Genomic DNA, 20,603 nt, shown 5'->3' with positions numbered 1-20,603 from the left:
TATGATTTCCTTTTTATCTCCTGCAAAAAAAAAAACTTAGTAGCCACCCGCCATGATGACACCGTAGTACCGACGGCTCATCTCTGCGGTCTGCAACACACGAGCATCGCCTGTCAAGGGCAGGCCTAGGACAGCAGAGGATTCAACAGACTGTAGTAGAAAAGATAGAAGTCAGCAATGAACAAAAGCAATATATCAATGGAAAAGGAAGAAGAAGGGAACTAACATGAACATCCTCGTGCGTAATCCAGCCGGCGACAGCCCGGCTCATCTCCTTGAATGCAACACGTTCCTCCAGTCCTTCCAGACTAGATCCCTGGACCCGATCACCCATTGTAACAAGAGCATTGACCAAGCGGTTCAGACGAGTTGGATCACGTCGGCCGCTAGTGGAATTGACCAAACGGAGGAAATCTTCGTAGACACCGCCACCAGAAGACCAGCCGCGCATTTTACGCTCGGGCCCGTCGCCGAAGCCGGAGACAAGAGCCTCGAGGGTACGGTAATCGCCTTCGATGATGGTGCTTGGACCGACGATGCGACAGAATGTGGCGTGGGCGTCGTTCCAGTGCTTGCCGCGAATAAGACAGTCGACCTCACGGGCGGCGTCGCCGATGTCGCGAGCATGCAGGGCCTTGGCAACCCAGATCCAGGCCTCGGGAAGCTGAAGCTCGGTAATGAGATATTGCCATGCTGGGTGGGAGGAAGCGTCGGCAGCGAAGGGATCGGGGAGTTGAGCAGCGAAGCGGGCGAGAGTTTCTTGGACGGTGCGTTTGCGGTCGTTGGCTTGAGAGAGGTGCAAGAGGACGAATAGTGCTTGATCGAGTTTTCCACCTGCGCTGAGTTCGGAAGCAAAGTCCCAGACGAGTTGATCGGCTAGGTGTTGGTCGATTTTGATGGCCTGGTTTTGTCCGACCGTCGCAGCGAGAACGTGGTGTAGCTGGAAGGAGAGACGGTTGGAGAGACGATCACCGGAGACGGATTCGGGAAGGAAAGATGCTGGGAATTGAATGGATTGGGTGCTGCGGCCTTGAATCACTGAGAAGGCCCTGAGTAGAACCCAAAGAGGAGATTCGCGGCCAAGTGTATCAGTGCCAGGCTGCAGGACTGCATGTGCACTGGCATGGTGTGACGGGTGCGGGAAGGCGGTTTCTTGCCCGGTAGCCAAGTCCTCAAGGAACTTGGCAACAGCCACCTCAATTGGCTCATCTTCAGCGGTGCAATACCATAGACGAAGACCAAACGCCTGGAACCAATCTAGATCGAAGCGTTCGGTGAAGCTAAAGCTGGAGGCCCGGTCTTCAAGTGCACCGCCCGATTTGCCCTCGCTGCGGAGAGCATTTCCAGCGACAAGTTCGTAAAGGGCTCGAGTGGGTTCAGTGATCTCTGAGAGGACATTGGTCTCACGCCAAATATCGATCTGGTTCGCGATGTCGGCCTGGGAGGTAGCATCGCGGCCAATCTGTGCGACAATAGTCGCCAGATGGGGATTTTGACTCTCGATCAGTGTCTTACAAGCTTCCTCCACTCGGTGCGAACAAATCAGATGAACGGCGCGTTCCACAGGGGAGCGAATCAGATCCAAGGTTTGGGAGTGCTTTTCACGAATAATACCTTCCCAAAGACGTGAGAGTCGGTCCTTCTTGATCCGGTGTGCAAATTGTTGTCGTAGACGCGGCGGTACACCCGCTGAGATGTCGTCTTCAATATCGTCATTAAAAAGAATGTTGAGAAGCTGCCAAACCAAGCGCTCTTCCTCCGACTGGGAACGGGTAGACGGCGAAAGAGGGAACTGCGACAGGTCGACCTTAGCCATACGAACGAAAGGAGTGCCGTCGACACGCTGGATAGAGGACTGAAGTCGCTGGACATCAAGCATTTCTCTGACCTGTATCATCATCAGTACCGAGTGCCAATCAATACAGACAAAGCAACTAAACATACCTCGCCAGATTGGTTGTAAGTCATCACTGCAATATCACGCTCTTCGCTGAAAACGGAGAAACTTTCTTTCCAGGTCTGGTTCACCCCCAAGATTGTGTCCTCCATATCGTTTTTCGCGCAGACAAGGGAGTCCATGGGACCCCAGCGAGGTTTGAAAGAGTCATGGAAAGCGGCGTCGGATTCGCTCATTTGTGCCGTATCGCCAGCAAAGGTCTTAGGTTGCTTGTTGTAGGGCCACTGGAAGGAAGAAAAGGTTTTAGCTCAGGTTATCGCATTTGTTAAACTATCTGACAGGTGACGTGCAATTTCATAAATACATGATGCAGTGACACAAGGGGAAAACAAAGGGAATGATAATCAGTGTGAACATAAGAAAGGAGTTCTAACCTCAAAGCCCTTTGGGGGGCCTTAGCAGCCTTTAGCGGAGAAGGGGCAGCTTGCTTGCGCGGCTGCTGGAACAAAGAGTTCATAAGATCAATGCTGTTCGAGAAACCTTTCTTCGCAGGGGATGTCGCAGTGGCAGTGGGAGATTCATCGTTCACGAGGTTGCGGTCAAGGAAAGCGTTTGCCTGCATTTCACGCAAGGCGTCACGATTCTGCTTGCGAGGACTGATGGTGCGCTGCAGCTGCTCAGCCCAGTCGCCACTAAGATCAAGCTGAGGCCTCGCAGGACTGTCGAAGTGCTTTGAGATAGGATAAGTGGTATCCAGATCACCATTGGTGCTCTGGTAGTCGTCCCGCTCCACGGTGCGATGAGGAGTCGGAAAGGCGCCCGCCATATCCATTTCATCTGCCTCATCTGATCCAACTACCGAATCGCCAGACTGTTGGCTCTCGGTGACGACGTCGTCGTCGTTCTCAGTAGTCGAACCCGTGGAGCCTTCCTCTAAAAAAGACTCGGTTTCACCCTCAGAAAAATAATCATCCTCCACAGGCATGGCCTGGTTAGCGAAAGAGCCAGGAACCAGCTTGCGCTTCTTGAAATCGAATGTATCATCTTCAACTCCAGTCATAGAACCGACGAAGGACTCGTCAATGGAGAAGGTGGTGGACTGATCGAAATTCGTGGACTGGTTGAAGTGAGCCCTGGGGGTAGGGTGATCAGGGCCCTGGGCACTCATGGTGCTCTGGTCAAGACTCTCACCTTCCTCTTCATCGTAGTCAAGGCCATATGTAGTGAAATGAGCCACCTTGAAAACCCAGGTTCCAGTCTCAGTCTCGTAGTTAACGAACTCGGTATCGCCAACCTTCTGCAGACGGTCAATGTGTTTGTCGAACAGAGGACCACTAGTGACAGGGGAGTTGCTCTTCTTATCTCTACCACGGGGCCAGGAGTTCTCAATCCGGAGGGTAGATGGCACGTTAAGTCCTTTGCCTCTGGCAGGCTTGACGGATTCCTCGGGGTAGACAGTAATCTTGCGAAGACCGATATCCACAACATTGGAGAAAAGGTTGTCCAGATCAAGGGTAGTCAGATCAACGGGGCCGTTGAAAGTGACAGATCCACAGTTTTGACGTCCAACGGTGAAGTCGACGACTTGTTTGAGCTGGTCGCGGCTCAATCGGCTAAGCTCGGCACGAGAAGGCTGCATCCAGTACTCACCAGGCCGTGGGTCACCGCCAGGGATGAACGTAAGGCGTTTAACGGTAGCACCGTTGGTTGTTTGCGGTGCGTTTTCGGGGACAACAGCAAGCTCCCGGCGGACGGACTCCGTCTCAGGACGATCGGAAGTGCCGGTGGCATCGAAACCATTGAGGCTACCGCTCTTGCGCACAGAGCGAAGGAAGCCAAGCTCCTCAGCAGACGGTTCGGGACCGGGACTTTGAGCTTCAGCGCGAACAAGGTCTCCGCCGTTGAGCCCGTTGGTATTAGAGTCGAAGCTAACCTTTTTCTTCAGCTTGTCGGCAGACTGAGCAGCATCTTCTCCGTTGGTGAGAAGAGGGGCCGGGGAAGTGCGAGTAGAGGTCGATAATATTTCGTTTCTCAGACCACGGTTGATAGTGAGACGCTTGAGGTTGCTGCCGCCACGTGCGCTGCCAGCCTGCAGGGAACCGGGAGAAAGAATGCTGTCCGCCTCCGGGTCGAAGGTCTTGCGAAGGTTGCTAGTGGAGTAACTCTTGCTAAAGGTACGGCCAATGCTGCCATTGACGCTACCGCGGAGACTGTTACCGCCGCCACCAGCACCCAACAAGCTGCTACCAAGACCAGATGGGGTACCAGTGTTGCCAGAGGGAGAACCGTACGTAGAGTAGGAGAAACCGTATCCACGCTTCGGAGGGGTAATCAGACGATTGGCAGCGTTGGGGGTAATTCTGTAGACCGGCAATGGAGTTCGTTGCTTTTGCTTCATGCTGGAAGACAGCGGCGTGGCAAGGGGACCGGGAGCCGATCCACCAGGGGCAGGAAGACCAGAGAAGATGGACTGGCTTCCATATGGGTTTCCATCAAGGAGCGATGCTTGGAAGCTACCAGGGGCAGGCTGAGACTGTTGTCCGGGCATTGAGGCGCCGAAAGCACTAACACCTAGACCACCACCCGCCTGAGGCTGCTGGCTTTGACCACCGAAGAGCGAAGAGCCGGCACCTTGGCCAGTGGTGGTTTGACCACCGCCAAACATGCTACCGCCGGGAGCTGGGGTAGATCCGAAGAGACCACCGGGCTTCTGCTGCTGTTGATTCTGTGTGTTGAACAAGCTACTACCGCCAGCGGCTGGCTGGGGCTGCGAGGCACCGAAGCCAGAGAAACCACCTGCGGCGGGAGCTGGGGTAGATCCGAAGAGACCACCGGGCTTTTGCTGCTGCTGATTTTGGCCACCGAAAAGTGAGCTGCCTGCCTGCTGGGGTTGCTGCTGTGCTCCACCGAAGAGTGAGCTACCTGCCTGCTGAGGCTGCTGCTGGGCTCCACCAAAGAGCGAAGATCCGGCAGCTGGAGTAGTGCCAGCGGTGCCGCCGAGCAAACCTGTGCCAGTTCCCTGTTGCTGGGTGCCAGCGCCAAATCCACCACCGCCAAACATCGACTTGGGTTGAGTTTGAGCTTGGTTCTGTTGGGCTGCACCACCGAAACCACCGAAGGCACTTGTTGCTGGCTGCTGAGTTCCGCCACCAAAGGGTGAGGCTGTGGCGGTCGAAGCTCCGAACGGATTCGCGGCAGTAGTTGTTTGGGCATTACCGAAACCACCAAAGGCGCCACCGCCAGTTGTACCGGCAGCGCCAAATGCGGGCTTGTTCTGCTGCTGCTGGTTGTTGGCACCGAACATAGACCCGCCGCCGGTGTTGCCGAATGCCGATCCAGTTCCTGTTCCAGTGCCGGTGTTGCTTCCAAAGCCACCAGCGGTCTGTGTGGCACCACCAAAGAGCCCCCCTCCAGATGAAGCTGCAGGAGTAGTTCCACCGCCGAATAAAGAAGTTGCTGGTTTGGCTGCTCCGCCGAACAATGGGTTAGAACCAGTGGAGCCGAATCCACCTGCGGTCTGGGTTGTACCGAAGCCGGTTGGGGCAGTTGTGGCAGCCCCTCCGAAGGGAGTGGTGCTAGCGCCAAAGCCACCAGGAGTAGCCGTAGTGTTTTGCTGACCAAATCCACCAGTAGTGGCGTTGCCGAAAGCAGGAGCACCAAAGCCACCGGCTTGGCCACTGCCGTTGCCGAAACGGCGACCTTGTTGGTAATCCGCTAGGCGCAGCTCCTCGAAAGACCATTTATTGTAGGGTTGCATAAAGCAAATGCTTTGATAGTGGTTCGTGACGTTGGCTGAGCCGGTATCCTTCTCGTTCCAGGGAGTGAACGGGGTGCCGCCAGTACCTTCGCAGTTAGGTAGAGCTCCTTGGAAGGCAGTACCTGAGCCACCAAAGCCTGTGCTGGGGGTTGTGGTGGGGGCAGCAGTAGATCCGAAGCCACCGCTAGTGCCGAATCCGCCAGTGCCAGTAGCCGATGTGCCAAAGCCCGTGGGCTTGGCGCCGCCGAAAAGGCTTCCACCCGTGGGGGCTGCAGTGGCATTGGCGCCAAAGCCGCCAGTGGTGCCGGTAGAACCGAATCCTCCACCAGTACCGAAGCCGCCGGTGGTGCCAGCAGTCTGAGTACCTCCTCCGAAGAGAGATCCGCTGTTAGAAGTGTTGGTAGTGCCAAATCCACCGGGGCGAGTTTGGCTGCCGAAAAGGGAATTAGGTTGTTGGGCTGCAGTATTGGTTCCGAATGCTGGTGAAAAGTAAGAGTTAGTAAACACGGTCAACCCTTCAATGAAGCGATTAAAAGGTGCAGATTAATGAAAAGAGGTCCTCGAGTGCATGTCGGCCAAAATGTGGGTAAGACGCAGGTAAGTGGCAACTCCAGGGGGACCGAAGAGCAAATCCATATATTCCACGTGCGCGATCAGTGCGGGAGCGTCTAAATCGCAAGGCTGTGTGATGCGAACGGGGATTTCGCCAGGGAAAATCGAGGGAGCAGCGCGAAGCTCAAGATGTTTGAGCACGTACCTCCGCCAGTGCCGGAACCAGATCCGAAGCCAGTAGATGTGTTGGAAGCGCCGCCACCGAAAGCGCCTGAAGTTCCAGTAGTGGCGCCTCCGAACGGGGATGCTGTCGAGCCAAATCCTAGATGACGGGAGGGATCGCGGTCAGAGAGACTTGGATTCGAAGAAGCCCTTGCATTCCTTATCTTGTTGTGGTGTCGCTAATGCATCCAAATGGTCCGCGGGTGATTTTTGATCGCACGATGAAGGCTGTTATGTTGATATTCTTCGCCTTGCGCGTGGCACCATCGCGGGTCGGAATTAGGAGCACCGGTTGTCGAGGTAGGGAAAAGCCGAGGACACGAGTAAGAGGGGGAAGTTGGGGATAGGCTCAGGAAACACAAGGGGCATCTGAAAAAGGGAACAGAAAAGACCTACCTCCACCAGTGTTGGTGCCAGCTCCGAAGGCAGAGCCAGTGCCAGTGCCAAAGCCGCTGCTTTGGTTGTTCTGGCCGAACCCTCCAAATCCGAAAGACATGATGTCGGTTGGAGTTTGTCGGGTGTTCACGAAGTCATAGGTTGATTGCGCGCAGTTTCGAGAGAGTGCAGATTAATAGAAAAGAGAATTGGGAGCAGGAGTGCGCGGGGGATGAAGAAGAGAGGGAGGAGACGCGACAGAAAAGGAAGAGTTAAGTTTGCTCCAGGGCTGGAGACTTGTGTTTAGGTAAGACCCGGGTCACAATGTTCCGTCACGTGATAGCTGCCTAAATCGGATTTCTCCAATGAATGCAATGCAGAACAAGGACAATAGACTTGTCTTTGGTCTGTTTATTGACGAGTGACTCATTATTGTTCAATGCAGCTCGAGGTTGAATACCTTATTGATTGACTATTGTCATGCACAAGTGATCCGAAGCTGAAATCCACTCACAGTGATGTATACCCATTTAGTTACTCGAGTCAGTCTAGTTTATTTTTATTTTTATTTTAATTCTTTCTATATTCATGACCTCTGAATAGTCCTCTCAATAGTCTTTGAGTCGATAAAAAAAATTTGGCCAATAACTTACTTCCAACACAGAACTGATATTGAAAACAATGTATACAATATAGGCCAATATGTGTCTAGCTCCTCGTAACTGATAGTACGATAACTCCGTATAGTCGACTGCCACCCAATCATCTCAATTCTTCGGATTACAACCACGTGCGCATAACTGCCCAGGTGGTCTCACGCAGTTTAAGGGCCACATGTGTTGGGAGGCAACTATAAAAACAGCTAAAAACAGCCAGCCTCATTGGTACTAGTACTATTTCTTGGTTAATCTTCCTGACCGAATTTGAAAATATATTTTGAAATAAAATACTGCCAAGGAATTCTCTCTGAGAATTGTAGGTAAGGGAGTTACACCCTATTGGGCACGAACTCATGATACATATACGGTATGCCCGGATTTAACCCGAGGCAGATCACCTAAAACGTTTAGCTGCAACCGGAGGATGTCACCTACAATTAGTTCATGATAGCTCTCTCGGTTTTTATTCTTTGGGTTTTCGGACTATTGACGCAGCGTGCAAGCTATCTAGCAGACAAATGCTTCGTATCGAGGTTGACCCCGGTAAACATAGTATATATCCAAGAACTTCGGGAGAACGTCCACGAAGTAGATATGAAACCAAAAAAAGTACTATTCACATCGCTTCTGAGCGAGCCAAGGGAATCTCAAATACAAGTAGTAATTCTGAAACCGGCCAAAAAAAAAAAAGAAGAAAAGAAAAAGAAAAAGAAAATCTCCACGCACGGTCAAGTCCAATTCTGCCATGAACCAAATGGACCGAAGTCGGGGGTGTATGATCTCCAAAAGACCATAATACTACTTCCAAAAATTCTCACCGGAATTTTGCTCTCCAACGTCATTATCATCAAATTCATAGACCTTCACTTTACTTCTGGCGGGCAGCGTGGACGGTTTCGATGATCTTGTCCACGACACTGGGGTCGGAGAGCTGTAAAGAAGCCTTCGTTAGCTATTGTTTGGGAGTATACGATTGCGAGTATTATATTAGTGAGGGGGCGGTGGGCTTACCGTTGATGTATCACCAAGGCTGTCCTCCTCGCCACTGAGAATCTTCCGCAGGATTCGGCGCATGATCTTGCCACTGCGGGTCTTGGGGAGGTCATCCACGACGAAGACGGCCTTGGGGGCGGCGAAGGGACCAATGGACTTGCGGACTTGCATTGCAAGGTCCTTGCTGATCTGTTCTGACCCGTTGCCCTCCTTGAGAGCGACGAAGGCATTGACAGCTTGGCCGGTCAACTCGTCGGCAATACCAACGACAGCAGCCTCAGCAACGGAAGCTGTTCATAGTTAGCTTAGGCTCAGTTGGAAGTTTGGAATGTAGCATGGTTGTACTTACGGTGCTCGAGAAGAGCAGCCTCGATCTCAGCAGTGGACAGACGGTGTCCAGAAACGTTGACGACATCGTCAACACGGCCACGGATCCAGTAGTAGCCGTCGTGGTCACGGCCAGCACCATCTCCAGTGAACTATATATGAGTTAGTGTCAATTCCGTAAAATCAGGTGGCGAGGAGTCGTACGTAGTAACCCTTGTACACATTTAAGTAAGTGTCCATGTAACGCTTGTGGGCACCCCACACGGTGCGGGCCATGCTGGGCCACGGCTGCTTGAAGGCCAAAACACCCTCGACATCGTTGCCAAGAATCTCCTCCCCGGAGACAGGGTCGATAATGGCAGGCTCAATACCAAAGAAGGGCAGAGAAGCACTGCCGGGCTTGGTGGGAGTGATACCACCGAGAGGGGTGATGACATTGGAGCCAGTCTCGGTTTGCCAGTATGTCTACAAATCCAAAAATTAGAAGTTATTCCAAAAGGTCCAAGGGGAAGGGAAACGAACGTCGCAGATATGGGCTTCCTCCTTGCCGACGGACTCAAAGTACCACTTCCAGACTTCCGCAGCAATGGGCTCTCCAACTGATCCAAGAATACGCAGACTGCTCATCTTGTGGTGAATGTGCTCATCTCCAGCGCGCTTCAGCAGACGCAGAGCGGTGGGTGCAACGTAGAATTGGGTGACGTCGTGCTTGTCAATGACATCCCAGTAGCGGGAGAAGTTAGGGTAGGCGGGGGTACTCTCGAACACGACAGTGGCACAGCCAAGCAATAGAGGGGCGTACACGACATAGGTGTGGCCGGTAATCCAACCGACATCACCACCGCAGAAGTAGCGATCATCATCGTGGATATCGAACACGTACTTTCCAGTCATAGCAGCACCGAGCAGGTAGCCGGCAGTGGTGTGCATAACACCCTTGGGCTTGCCGGTTGAACCGGAAGTGTAGAGCAGGAAGAGAGGGTCCTCGGAGCTTACCGGCTCGGGGGCGAGGTAGTTGGGGTACTTCTCGACCTCCTCGTGCCACCAAATGTCACGACCAGCGGTCCAGGGCACCTCGGCACCGGTGCGCTTGAACACCAGCACGGTGTGCACATCGGGGCACTGCTTCATAGCCTCGTCTACAATCTTCTTCGTGCCGATGACTTTGCCACCGCGCTTGCCCTCATCGGTGGTAATAACGACCTTGGAAGAGGCGTCCAGAACACGGTCCCGGAGGGAGTCGGAGGAGAAACCAGCGAAGACGACGGAGTGCACGGCACCAATACGAGAGCAAGCGAGGAAAGCGATCACGGCCTCCGGAATCATGGGCAAGTAGATGCCGACCGTGTCACCCTTCTTGACACCACGCTCCTTCAGAGTCCAGGCGACCCGGGATACCTCGCGCATCAGCTCTCCATAGGTGATCTTGCGGCCCTCGTTGGGCTCATCGGCTTCATAGATAATGGCGACCTTATCTGGGTTCTTGAGGGCATGACGATCGACACAGTTGAACGATGCGTTCAACCGACCCTCGACGAACCAGGCATTGTCGCCGTTCTCGAAGGAGCCGTGATGTGTGGTTTCAAAGTCCTTGTCAAATGTGAGGAGCTCGCGGGCCATGCGAGCCCAGAAAGTGCCGGGGCTCTTAATTGATTCTTCATAAAGCTTCTTGTACTCGTTGATGTCCTTGATGTGAGTGCCGGTGGGGTGCTTGTCGTGGAACGCCTTGGGAACGTGGAAAGTGTCGACCTCGTGTGCTTCATGCACCTATATCACCAAATGTTAACCCATGCTAGTGTGGTCACCGGCGCTACACCGGTCTGGTCATCCCAGTTAGGAGGTGATTCCTTACCACTGCGGGCTTGGGAGGCTGAATGGGGCCGTCCGACATGATTGCGGAGTCCAATGAGAGGGATGAAATGTAGAATGAACTATATGATAATCTGCGCGAGATCGGATGTCAGAGGAAATGATTTGCGAAAGGTCCGAAATGGAGGGGGAAAAAAGTCAAGGTGGGATGAGCTCTTTTATTAATGCAAATGGTGGGGTTGGAAATGAACTCACTCTGAGAGTCGAAGGTTATAAATTATAAATAATGATGATCAAACGGGGTATAGCAATTAGAGAAGAGAAGAAAAAGAAAAGAAAAGGAGATCCAAGAGGGGATTCACGACGATATTAGTAGTCCGGGAGGATGTGCCACTTCTCTTTCCCTTCCCTTCCGTATTGGGAATGGTCCGTGCACCCTTACAATTCCAATACAATACCACTCTAACACATCTTGTCTAGCCGCAGACGGCCTATAAACTACATATGTATATTTTAGATTATCCACTTCCATTTCCGAATCAGGGTTAAATGATATACATTTTCAATACACTACAATTCAATTCTAGGGCTATGTGTTTCATTGCAACTATCACATCAGAATATGAGTTTGGGTTCGGCCATGCGGGGGTTGGAAGGTCCCTTCCGTTGCTCCGGGGTAAGCTTGCCCCTCCAGGATTTTGACTAAAATATGTCCACCACCTTATTGGGGGTTTCGAGTCGGGAAGAAACGCTAATTCAACCGGTCACGGCCTAGTTGTTCTCGTGTCGAACCCTTTGTCCGAGTCCAATAGGCGGCGGGGGGGGTTGTAACCTTGGCTTTAGCCAAGGGCCAAGGTCCGGGGTCGCGGGCCAGGGGAGAGCGGGCCACAGGAGACATGCAAGTCAGTGACATTCAAATATACAAGCGTACTAGCCCAGACCCGCCAATGCAGAGGCTGTCTCTTCTCCGTATGCCGCATTTAAATATTTGAGGGCTTCCGTATTCCGACTCCGTACATACCCGCTATGCATAGATTATTTTTCTTCCCCCAGATTATGCTATGTGACGATTCCCGAGGTTACTTTTACTTTGATATGATGTTATGGTATTATGATGTCAGAGGATTTTCGGACCGAACATCCTCCATATAACTTTCAATGGTCAGTTCGCCATCATGGAGGCTCATCATGAGACCGACCTCGGGCCTGGAGAATGTGGGGGTCCAGGATGAGTAAGCTAAGCCGTCCTTTTGCATTTGCGCTCTTGGCGCTGTTGATCTGATGATCATACCTACAACATAGTCGTCTCAAACTTTGGCATTATGCATAGATACATATGTTATATGGTAGGTAGTACGAAGTATACGAAGCCATCCAAGGGATAATAATTGATATTCAAACATCAAAGCCACACGGGTAGGGCCCACTGTTGGGTCATAAGGCTCTGTTTTTACAATAAGTTTTTTTTATTATTACTACCATTACTAGTTACGGAGTATCATTTTCAAATGTTAAATAGCAAGGTTATGCATATTGAATTGTATTGTGGGGAGTAAAATGATTGTGGGACAAAAGGGGGGTACCTTGCAGCCCTGGTTTCTTTAGTCTTAACCAGTTAGTACAATATGTACTTTGTACTTTTCTCAGTTCTGAAGTTTGCATTGGTGGAAATAATTCGAAATGATCCTTGAATCTGAAACATTCCAATATTTACATATGTAGAAGTTAATCCTATCTCTTAGCACGGGTTAGGTGGTATCAAGCCTTACGATGTAGTATGCATTGTACCTTTGACGGCGGGATCTTCGCCCCTCTGTTGTACTCCTGCGCCATGAAGATCAGTGGAATACAACAGTACGAACTAAACACACTGTTTTACTTCGTAGCCTTTAGTTAGTTAGCTGCTTTGCTAAAAAAAAAAAAGAAAATATGTCCAAGGTCCACCTTTTCCCACTTGTTTCCCAACAAAAAATAAGAGAGGTGATGCAGCCCGAACCCCCAAGACTACACCGGGCGATCCGACGGGGTATCAAGCTGTATTTGTACTATTTACAATAGAATTGTAACGGGGGAAAAAGGTTCAAACTGCCCAATGAGCACAATAGAATTTTCGACAACAAAGATTATTGTGGGACAAGTCCCTCCGTACTCCGTCAAGCGTGAAAGAAGCCCGAGAAAAGGCCGCGTTAACTCCATGCTTTGCTCGACATTACCCCAACAAAACAAACATCCAAGCAAATTCCAATTCCACACTATGTTGTAGGGAATGGGCTTGGACATACGGAGTACAACCTGCTGAGAAGAAGTATTTTCGCGGCAAACCTATCCCGTGCGGTCCATCTAAAATCGCACAAGCGCCAAATCCATCATGCGGCTACCCTTAGTCGTTATATATATTTAGAGGCTAACGGCGTACTAACGCGTGGATCGCGTGACTTTCAGACAGGCCTGGATGACTGGAGCATTATTAAGTAGGAAACCGTTGCAAACTAAATCCGATATTAAAGAATAGAACGTGGCTAGATCGTTGTTTCCGGACTGTGTTGTCTTAGTTTAATTCATTCGGTCAAGTCGATTGCCAGGCACTATTGTTGGGATCGGTGTCACCTGACCCTATGTGACAGGACTGTAGTCTCCTCTCCAGGATCTAACTATCCGCTACACGATTGCGTGGAAGCTTACGTTCAACCGTAAGAAGGTACCTAGGTAGGCAGCGTGACCGAAAAAGAGCATCCACTCTATTGAAATGCACGTGGCAAACCAGGATATTTATTTCCTAAATCATCCAACAAGATCAAGCTTCCATCTTGGTCATATATTCTAGGGTATACTGATCTGGGTCCCAAGAGAGAAGCCTTGTCTCGTTCTCCTGAAGCTTCAAATCCACATATTTATCCATGATTTCTTTTTCTCCAGGTTCCAAGAGATGAAGTCTTTTCTTCCATACATCGCATATATTGTTGTCAGATTTACTGGACCCGAAGAATCGCTGATCAATCTTGTTCCAATAGATGGCGTCAAAGGCAAAATTGTTCCTTGCAGCATACATGATCCAAAAGTCTCCGCTCTCCCAGCTATGTCGCATCCGATTAGAGAGTCGCTGGCTATCCTCGAGTCGTTCGTTCTGAGTTTGGTACGCGTCCTCTTCGCAATCCATCATTACCTGAAGGAAGATCTGAAGCCGTCTCTCATACTGTGTACACCAGTCATCAAGGCCTTTAGTCCAATATTCCGGCTTTTCGAGAAGAAGCCACCAGGGGGGAGCATAGGTAAATTCAACTGGGGCGGTATATGTAAACTCCCAATCCACCACCCCAACGACTTTTTCAGCTTTATCGACCATAACATTCTGCGGTCGGAAGTCGTCGCACCAAACTGGAAATGGGCCATGCTCATGACACATCCATTTGTCCCTAAGCTCCCGATCTCGAACAAGTTTCCGAAATAAGAATCTAGCAACAAACTTGCGCCGGCAGTCGTCGGCCGAGTCTATAGCATTGTTCCTTTGGTGTTTGAGGTGTGAAATATGTAGCTCTGCTAGGGCTTCAAAGTATAAAGACGCTCTATCGTACATCGCGGTAGGGAGTTTCGATCGAGGTAGCGTCCCTAAACGCACAATTTCGTTCATAGAAATGGATAATGGTCGATATGCTACTTCCCACGCTGATTTGCCGGTCTGTTTCAGAGACCCAATCCGGTTTGCAGATAGTGTAGATAGAGAAAAGACAACATTGGCTATTTCTCTATAGAGAGCTTTTAGCTTTGTTGTGCTGATATCCGGATTTAGTTCTGGACGTTGTTTTGATTGGCGTCCCGGCGTCTCGAGAAGATCAGATACGCTTCTCTCGTGGTCAATATAGTCCATGATTATAAAAGGACCCAAATTCGAGGGGCTCTCGTTTCTCTCTCCCCAGCGGGAGACCATAGGAACTGGAATCGGCATAGTTTGTGAAGTTCTTTCCGTGATGAATTGCATGATAGAGACCTCATTTCGAACTTTTTCCTCAGGAAACATATGAACGCCAGGCAGTGGGAGTCTTAAAACAGCGCCACCAGTATGGGTATCGGTAAATGTCATGAGGAAGCTAGCGTTGAAACCGCCGGATTTGAAAAATTTGAAATCGGCCCATTGGCGAGGGCAATGATGTTCAGCGAGAAAAATTCCAATCTCATTATAGATGTCTTCATCGAAGAGAAGATCTAGCCAGGAGTCTTCGATCTGGTCGCTTTTTTCCCAGGCAGCATCATCGAAGGGCAAGCGTGGATTCATCTTACAAAAGCGACAAAACGATAAATGTCGAAGAAACATGCATAGTGTCGGGGTGAATATCTTGATGAAGCAAGGAGGTTGATTAGGTACCAAGAGAACAGGGTGCAACCGTATTCTTCCATAAGTGACTTTACCACTAGTCCTTTGTAAGGATAACCGGTGTATTTCTCGTGTCGACATAACCTCCCAGCCACCTTAAGCGTCCCGGCGTTAACGCCCTATCACCGAACCCCAATTCTACGACGTCATTTAAGCAACAAATAGACAATAGACTGAATATGAATATAAGAATGCTAGGGCCCCAATCGTAGTCCCTTTGAAAAAAATCTCAATTAGATATCCCTCACTTTCCATTCTCTTAGGAAAAATTCAAAGGAGTACGAATCACCTTTCTTCGCAAACTAGCATCATCCCCAACGTCCAACAAAATGGGGGACCTCGAAAGTCAGTTCGCGCTTCCTCTCCAAAGCAAGCTAGCGATAGTAACGGGGTCTTCACGTGGTATTGGTGCCGGCATTGCATGGGATCTTGCCCGCCGTGGTGCGAATGTAAGGAAGAATTTGCTATAATGCACAGTCATCCTTTGTTGGATATTTTAGGAAAACGAGAACTTAAAGGCTAACGAGATCCAGGTGTGTATCACCTATGTATCAGAAAACAGTAAATTGCTTGTCGAGGAGCTTAGGGCTAAGATCAGCGAACTCCCCCACAAACCGATCACATGGGCCTGCCAGACCGACCTATCAACGACCACGGGTGCCCAGGAGGTCATTACGCAGCTCAAGGCTTACCTTGGCAGCGATGACCTTCAAATCCACATTCTTGTGAACAATGCCGCCACCGAGACGGTGAACAACATGCAGAGCGTAACGCTTGAGGATTACAATAAGGTTTTCAACCTGAACGTGCGTGGTTCTATGCTCATGACGCAGGCCGTGGTTCCGTACTTAGCACCCAAGGGCCGTATTATCAACTTAAGCTCTGTGGGAGCGCGTGCCGGCTTCAAAGGCGTTAGTCTGTACAGCGCTTCCAAGGCCGCTGTCGAAAGCTTCACGCGGTCCTGGGCCAGCGAGCTGGGCGGGGATGGCACGACGGTCAATGCGGTGGCGCCAGGACCTGTACCTAGCGATATGCTGGACAATATTCCTAAGGAACTTGTCGACATGCAGAAGATGACAACGCCTGTCGAGCAGCGACTTGGCACAACGGAGGAGATTGCAAGAATTGTGGGGTGGTTGGCAGGACCCGATGCCTCATGGGTATCGGGCCAGGTTATCTGTGCAAGTGGTGGCTGGTCAATGTATTAGGTTATATAGGTGGGAGGTGCGACCACCTCCCTTTCATCTTTCAGATTAGATGCCTAAAGGAAATCGGGGTAGTCTGTTGATAGTATCATTTTAGGGTTTATAGTGGTGGTTGCAACTACACACTAGCATGCAGTGAGTCCACAGAAGTGCTGATATTATGGGAACCAGTGTTAAAAGAATTTGTCCGAACAAAGCTTCAACAAATGCTCCATCTGCATGCATTTTTGACATCTTGTATTTCCAACCTCTTGTAGGGTTCGTAGGTGTGTAGTTCCGAAGAGATTTAAGGTTCGAATATGTTACTTGAAGTATGTGGAAATAAGAAACCTCAAATATGCCATTACCAAACTGTATATAAGCGCCAGTGCCAAACCCGAGAGGGATAATCCTACTCAATAGAACGAACGCACAGAATAAAAATCATAAATTTGTTGTAGTTGATGTCGTGAGAAGGCGGAGTCCCCACTTGACCCGACATGTCGTCAGAAGGCGCGATGTCTTTAGAAGGCCCAAGTTATCGGAAAGGGCACGGTAATATATAAAGTATCTGCGTTGTGCACTGGTTAACTACACGCGAACGCACACCAACATGTCATCACGAAGGTCGATCTACTTCAACCCCGCGGCAGCAAATGAGCGCAGTGCCTCCCCGCAAGTCGAAGGTCTAACAGCATTCCATCAATCCTTCCCCAACTATGCCCCAACTCCACTAGTCCAGCTCCCAGAGCTCGCAGCCGAGCTAGGCGTTGGCCACGTTCTCGTAAAAGACGAGAGCAACCGGTTCGGCCTACCATCATTCAAAGTCTTAGGCGCATCATGGGGCTGTTTCCGAGCAATTGCCGCGCAACTCGGCCTACCTTCTACAATCTCGCTCGATGAACTTTCAAGCCGAGCAAAAGAAGCATCAATTATCTTGACGACAGCCTCGATGGGAAACCATGGACGGGCAGTTGCGTTCATGGCTCGACTCCTCGGTATCGAGGCGCGGATCTTCGTTCCTCGGTCTTTGAGCCAGTGGACTCGGGATCTTATCGCTGGGGAAGGGGCTCGGTTGGTTGTTGTTCAGGGCGACTATGATCAGGCCGTGCAGGATGCTGTGGATGAGACGCGGGTGGGACGGGGTGTACTTCTCATCCAGGATACGGCGTTTGAGGGGTATGAAGGTGTCCCTACGTGGATCGTGGAGGGATATTCTACTATGATGCACGAAGTTCAGAATGAACTTGCTCGGCTTGGTCTATCAGGTAGTCTGATGATTACCCCTGCAGGTGTGGGCAGCCTGGCGCATGCGGTCGCGAAGCATTGCAAGTCGCAGAGCACACCTATGTCTGTAGTCGCTGTCGAGCCTGACACGGCTGCTTGTCTATCTTCTAGCTTGACTGCTGGAAAGCCGGTTACTGTCCAAACTTCTTCCACGATCATGGATGGTATGGACTGCGGCACTGTATCTTCTACCGCCTGGCCCGATATGCAGCGCCTGGTTGATGCCTGCGTCACCGTCTCGTCTTATGAGAGCCACTGCGCTGTGCAGTATCTGACTTCTAAGTCTGTGGCAGCTGGGCCATGTGGAGGTGCATCATTGGCCGCACTGCGACAGTTGGCTACATCAAAGGAGGCCACGTCACTTCTGAACAAGGATTCCGTGGTCATTCTTCTCAGCACTGAAGGTGCACGCGAATATCCAGTCCCAAAAGACGTATCTGTTGAAGATGTCGTGGGATTAACTCAAACTCTCACTCAAATCAACTCTTCCAACCCGACCTTGTCTGTAACGGACGGAGTTGGTGAGACCGAAATCGCAAACTATCTCGCCGCCTGGTTTGCCCATCGAGACATCGAGTATCACTGGATTGAGAAGGTTGCTGGACGACCATCTCTCGTGGGAGTCTTACGAGGCAGCGGAGGTGGCAAGTCTCTCATGTTCAACGGCCACACAGACACCGTCAGTCTCTCTAGCTACGAGGCAGATCCCCTATCAGGGTCAATTGGAACCAAGAATGGCAAAGAGGTTATCTTTGGCCGGGGCTGCCTCGATATGAAGGGGGGCCTGGCTGCAGGTTTAGCTGCCCTTGCAGCAACTAAAGCTAGCGGCCGCGTACCTCGAGGCGATGTTATTGTGGCTGCAGTATCAGACGAGGAGGATGCCTCGCAGGGAACTCAGGATGTCATTGAGGCTGGCTGGCGTGCCGATGCTGCTGTACTTCCCGAGCCAACCCAAGCTGCGATATTTACTGCCCACAAAGGATTCGTGTGGGTGGAAGTTGATATCCTGGGAGTTGCTGCGCACGGGTCCGACCCTGTATCAGGAGAAGATGCTATCCTATATGCCGGATCCTTCTTACAGGCATTGGAGAAGTACCAATCTCAGCTGCCAGTGGACGATCTCCTGGGCCAGGGTTCGCTACATTGTGGCTTGATTCGGGGTGGTGAAGAGCCCTCATCCTATCCAGACAAGTGTACCATCACAGTCGAATTCCGCACTGTCCCAGCTCAAACGGAAGCGTCCATCCTAGGAAATATCAGTGCGCTGCTGAAAGATATCGCTGAGCAGAAGCCTCGTTTCAAATTTGCCGAGCCGCGTATTACAATGTCACGCCCTACACAGAAGGTGGCAGCTGATCATCCGTTCGTGCAGAAGGCGGTAGCTTGTGCCTCTGCCGTGCTGGGGAGTAAGCCCGCTGTCAAGGCTGGTCCATTTTGGACCGATGCGGCCTTGCTCGGCGCTGTTGGTATCCCATCCATTGTATATGGCCCCGCAGGAGAGGGCCTCCACGCTAAGGAGGAATGGGTCGAAGTTGAGAGTCTTCAACATTTTGAGAAGGTGTTTACCCAGCTCGTGCAGGACCTTTGTTATTGAATGTAGATACCTGTATAAGTACAGGTTAGAAGAACATACCTAAATCATTTTGTAATGTTTCCTTCCAACTGAGATATACTACATCCAGCAAAGCTCCTCGTCATGCTTGATGTAGCCTTAAGCTGATACCACAGTAAAGTGATAATTAAATCCAGGTAGCGGAATACAGCTTGAAAGAAAGCAGTACTTGACAAATTGAATGGTTTAAGGAGATAGGCGTGGTCGTTGGTTCTTGTAGAGGAAGTGTTGTGGCTGGTGTTCTTTATCGCCACGGGACTAGACAGGGCCGATCGGCAAACATCCAGATCGGCCACCTTCGCCAGACAACATCCCACATATGATCACTACTATCTAGCACACCCATATCGTTGTTTCCCAATTTCCAGCAACTTTGATCTCATTTCTTGAAGATCCCGCAACGATGGCAGATGAATCACCAGCACAGCGATCCGCCCGAGTGCGCCGCGAGCGCCGCGAGGCAAAGATCAAGGAAGGAGGCTCCGCGCGCCTGGACAAAATCACCAGTCTGAGTGGACGCACGCCACAAGCTGGTAAGAAATGAGACCCGAATCCCCGGCTTTAAACCAAGGAGTCCCGATAGCAAAGCAGACATGCGACCTTATCGTTCACGCCAGTACACACAATGCTAACCTAAGTCATCTACACCAGAGCGCGAAGAAGCCTCCCCATCTCCTCAACCTCAGCGTGCAATCTCCGCATCTCCCTCCCCGGGACCGCAAAACCCCCAGTTCCGACCCTCACCCTCGCCACAACCAGACATGCAATCACCAGAAGCGATCCGCGCCCAGCAGGAAGCGTTCCTCTCTATGCTCCGACAATCCGCACCAGAACCAGGCCAAGGCGTGCATCCCGACCCACAAGCTCCAAATGGCCTCCAGGCTCAGCAAGAAGCCTTCCGCGCGATGTTGAGACAATCCGCACAGGACCAAGGACAGGACCAGCCGCCCAATGACGCCGAAGACCCCACTATCAAACTCCTGAGCTCTCTCATGGGTGCTATGCCCGGCGGTGACCCCAATGCTACACCAGGAGCACCTGCAGCTGGCGCAGGCAATCAACCGGCACCTGGATTCTCTCCCGCTGCTATCGCAACAATGCTTGGCGTGCCGCCTTTCATCGCCAATATGCTGGGTGGAGCACCGCCGCCAACAGAGGCGGAGCAGAAGCGTGTTCGGATTTGGAAGACGCTGCACACCGTCTTTGCGTTGGCGGTTGCTGTCTATCTGCTGTTCATTGTTGGGACTTCGGTTGCGTTGTTTGGTAGTCCCCCGCCAAAGCCTGCGACGGCACAGAATCCCTTTGCGATTTTTGTGACCGGAGAGTTGCTGTTGACTGGGGGTAAGGTATTGCTTGGTGGGAAGTCTGGTGGTATGGGAATGGTAGTGCAGCTTGTCAGGGATGTGGTGAGGGATGGTAGTCTTCTGTTGTTTATTTTGGGCATGGGGACTTGGTACAATCGCGAATGGCAGACCACGGCATACTAGGGTAGCTTGAGTATGTTGCTTCATTAACGATCAGCGTTATATCAGTATTTCAATGGCATGTATTATGTGATCA

The 20,603-nt window shown here is 51.1% G+C and overlaps 6 protein-coding genes across 6 annotated transcripts; 3 read left to right on the top strand and 3 right to left on the bottom strand.

The window, feature by feature from the left end:
• Positions 1-36: 36 nt before the first annotated feature.
• On the bottom strand, positions 37-6,924 carry N7516_002628 (uncharacterized protein; the record flags this gene model as incomplete). The annotated part of the gene is made up of 6 exons (XM_057215348.1): positions 37-150; positions 227-1,888; positions 1,945-2,181; positions 2,262-6,133; positions 6,412-6,528; positions 6,825-6,924. The coding sequence occupies 6 exons, from the start codon at positions 6,922-6,924 to the stop codon at positions 37-39; spliced, it is 6,102 nt and encodes a 2,033-aa protein (XP_057077231.1).
• Positions 6,925-8,330: 1,406 nt separating this feature from the next.
• Positions 8,331-10,673, bottom strand: N7516_002627 (acetate--CoA ligase; the record flags this gene model as incomplete). Its single annotated transcript, XM_057215347.1, has 6 exons — positions 8,331-8,393; positions 8,474-8,745; positions 8,805-8,934; positions 8,987-9,247; positions 9,305-10,549; positions 10,635-10,673. The coding sequence occupies 6 exons, from the start codon at positions 10,671-10,673 to the stop codon at positions 8,331-8,333; spliced, it is 2,010 nt and encodes a 669-aa protein (XP_057077230.1).
• A 2,712-nt stretch (positions 10,674-13,385) lies between these two features.
• On the bottom strand, positions 13,386-14,861 carry N7516_002626 (uncharacterized protein; the record flags this gene model as incomplete). The annotated part of the gene is made up of 1 exon (XM_057215346.1): positions 13,386-14,861. The coding sequence occupies one exon, from the start codon at positions 14,859-14,861 to the stop codon at positions 13,386-13,388; it is 1,476 nt and encodes a 491-aa protein (XP_057077229.1).
• A 428-nt stretch (positions 14,862-15,289) lies between these two features.
• Positions 15,290-16,168, top strand: N7516_002625 (SDR family NAD(P)-dependent oxidoreductase; the record flags this gene model as incomplete). The annotated part of the gene is made up of 2 exons (XM_057215345.1): positions 15,290-15,409; positions 15,494-16,168. The coding sequence occupies 2 exons, from the start codon at positions 15,290-15,292 to the stop codon at positions 16,166-16,168; spliced, it is 795 nt and encodes a 264-aa protein (XP_057077228.1).
• Positions 16,169-16,757: 589 nt separating this feature from the next.
• Positions 16,758-19,025, top strand: N7516_002624 (uncharacterized protein; the record flags this gene model as incomplete). Its single annotated transcript, XM_057215344.1, has 1 exon — positions 16,758-19,025. The coding sequence occupies one exon, from the start codon at positions 16,758-16,760 to the stop codon at positions 19,023-19,025; it is 2,268 nt and encodes a 755-aa protein (XP_057077227.1).
• Positions 19,026-19,419: 394 nt separating this feature from the next.
• N7516_002623 (uncharacterized protein) lies at positions 19,420-20,530 on the top strand (the record flags this gene model as incomplete). Its single annotated transcript, XM_057215343.1, has 2 exons — positions 19,420-19,576; positions 19,695-20,530. The coding sequence occupies exons 1-2, from the start codon at positions 19,447-19,449 to the stop codon at positions 20,528-20,530; spliced, it is 966 nt and encodes a 321-aa protein (XP_057077226.1). The 5' UTR covers positions 19,420-19,446.
• Positions 20,531-20,603: the final 73 nt, after the last annotated feature.

Source organism: Penicillium verrucosum, assembly GCF_028828655.1.
Source record: "Penicillium verrucosum strain IBT 35672 chromosome Unknown utg000001l_segment0_segment0, whole genome shotgun sequence".
Classification (NCBI taxonomy): Eukaryota; Fungi; Ascomycota; class Eurotiomycetes; order Eurotiales; family Aspergillaceae; genus Penicillium; species Penicillium verrucosum.
This window is presented reverse-complemented; position numbering and strand designations above follow the sequence as displayed.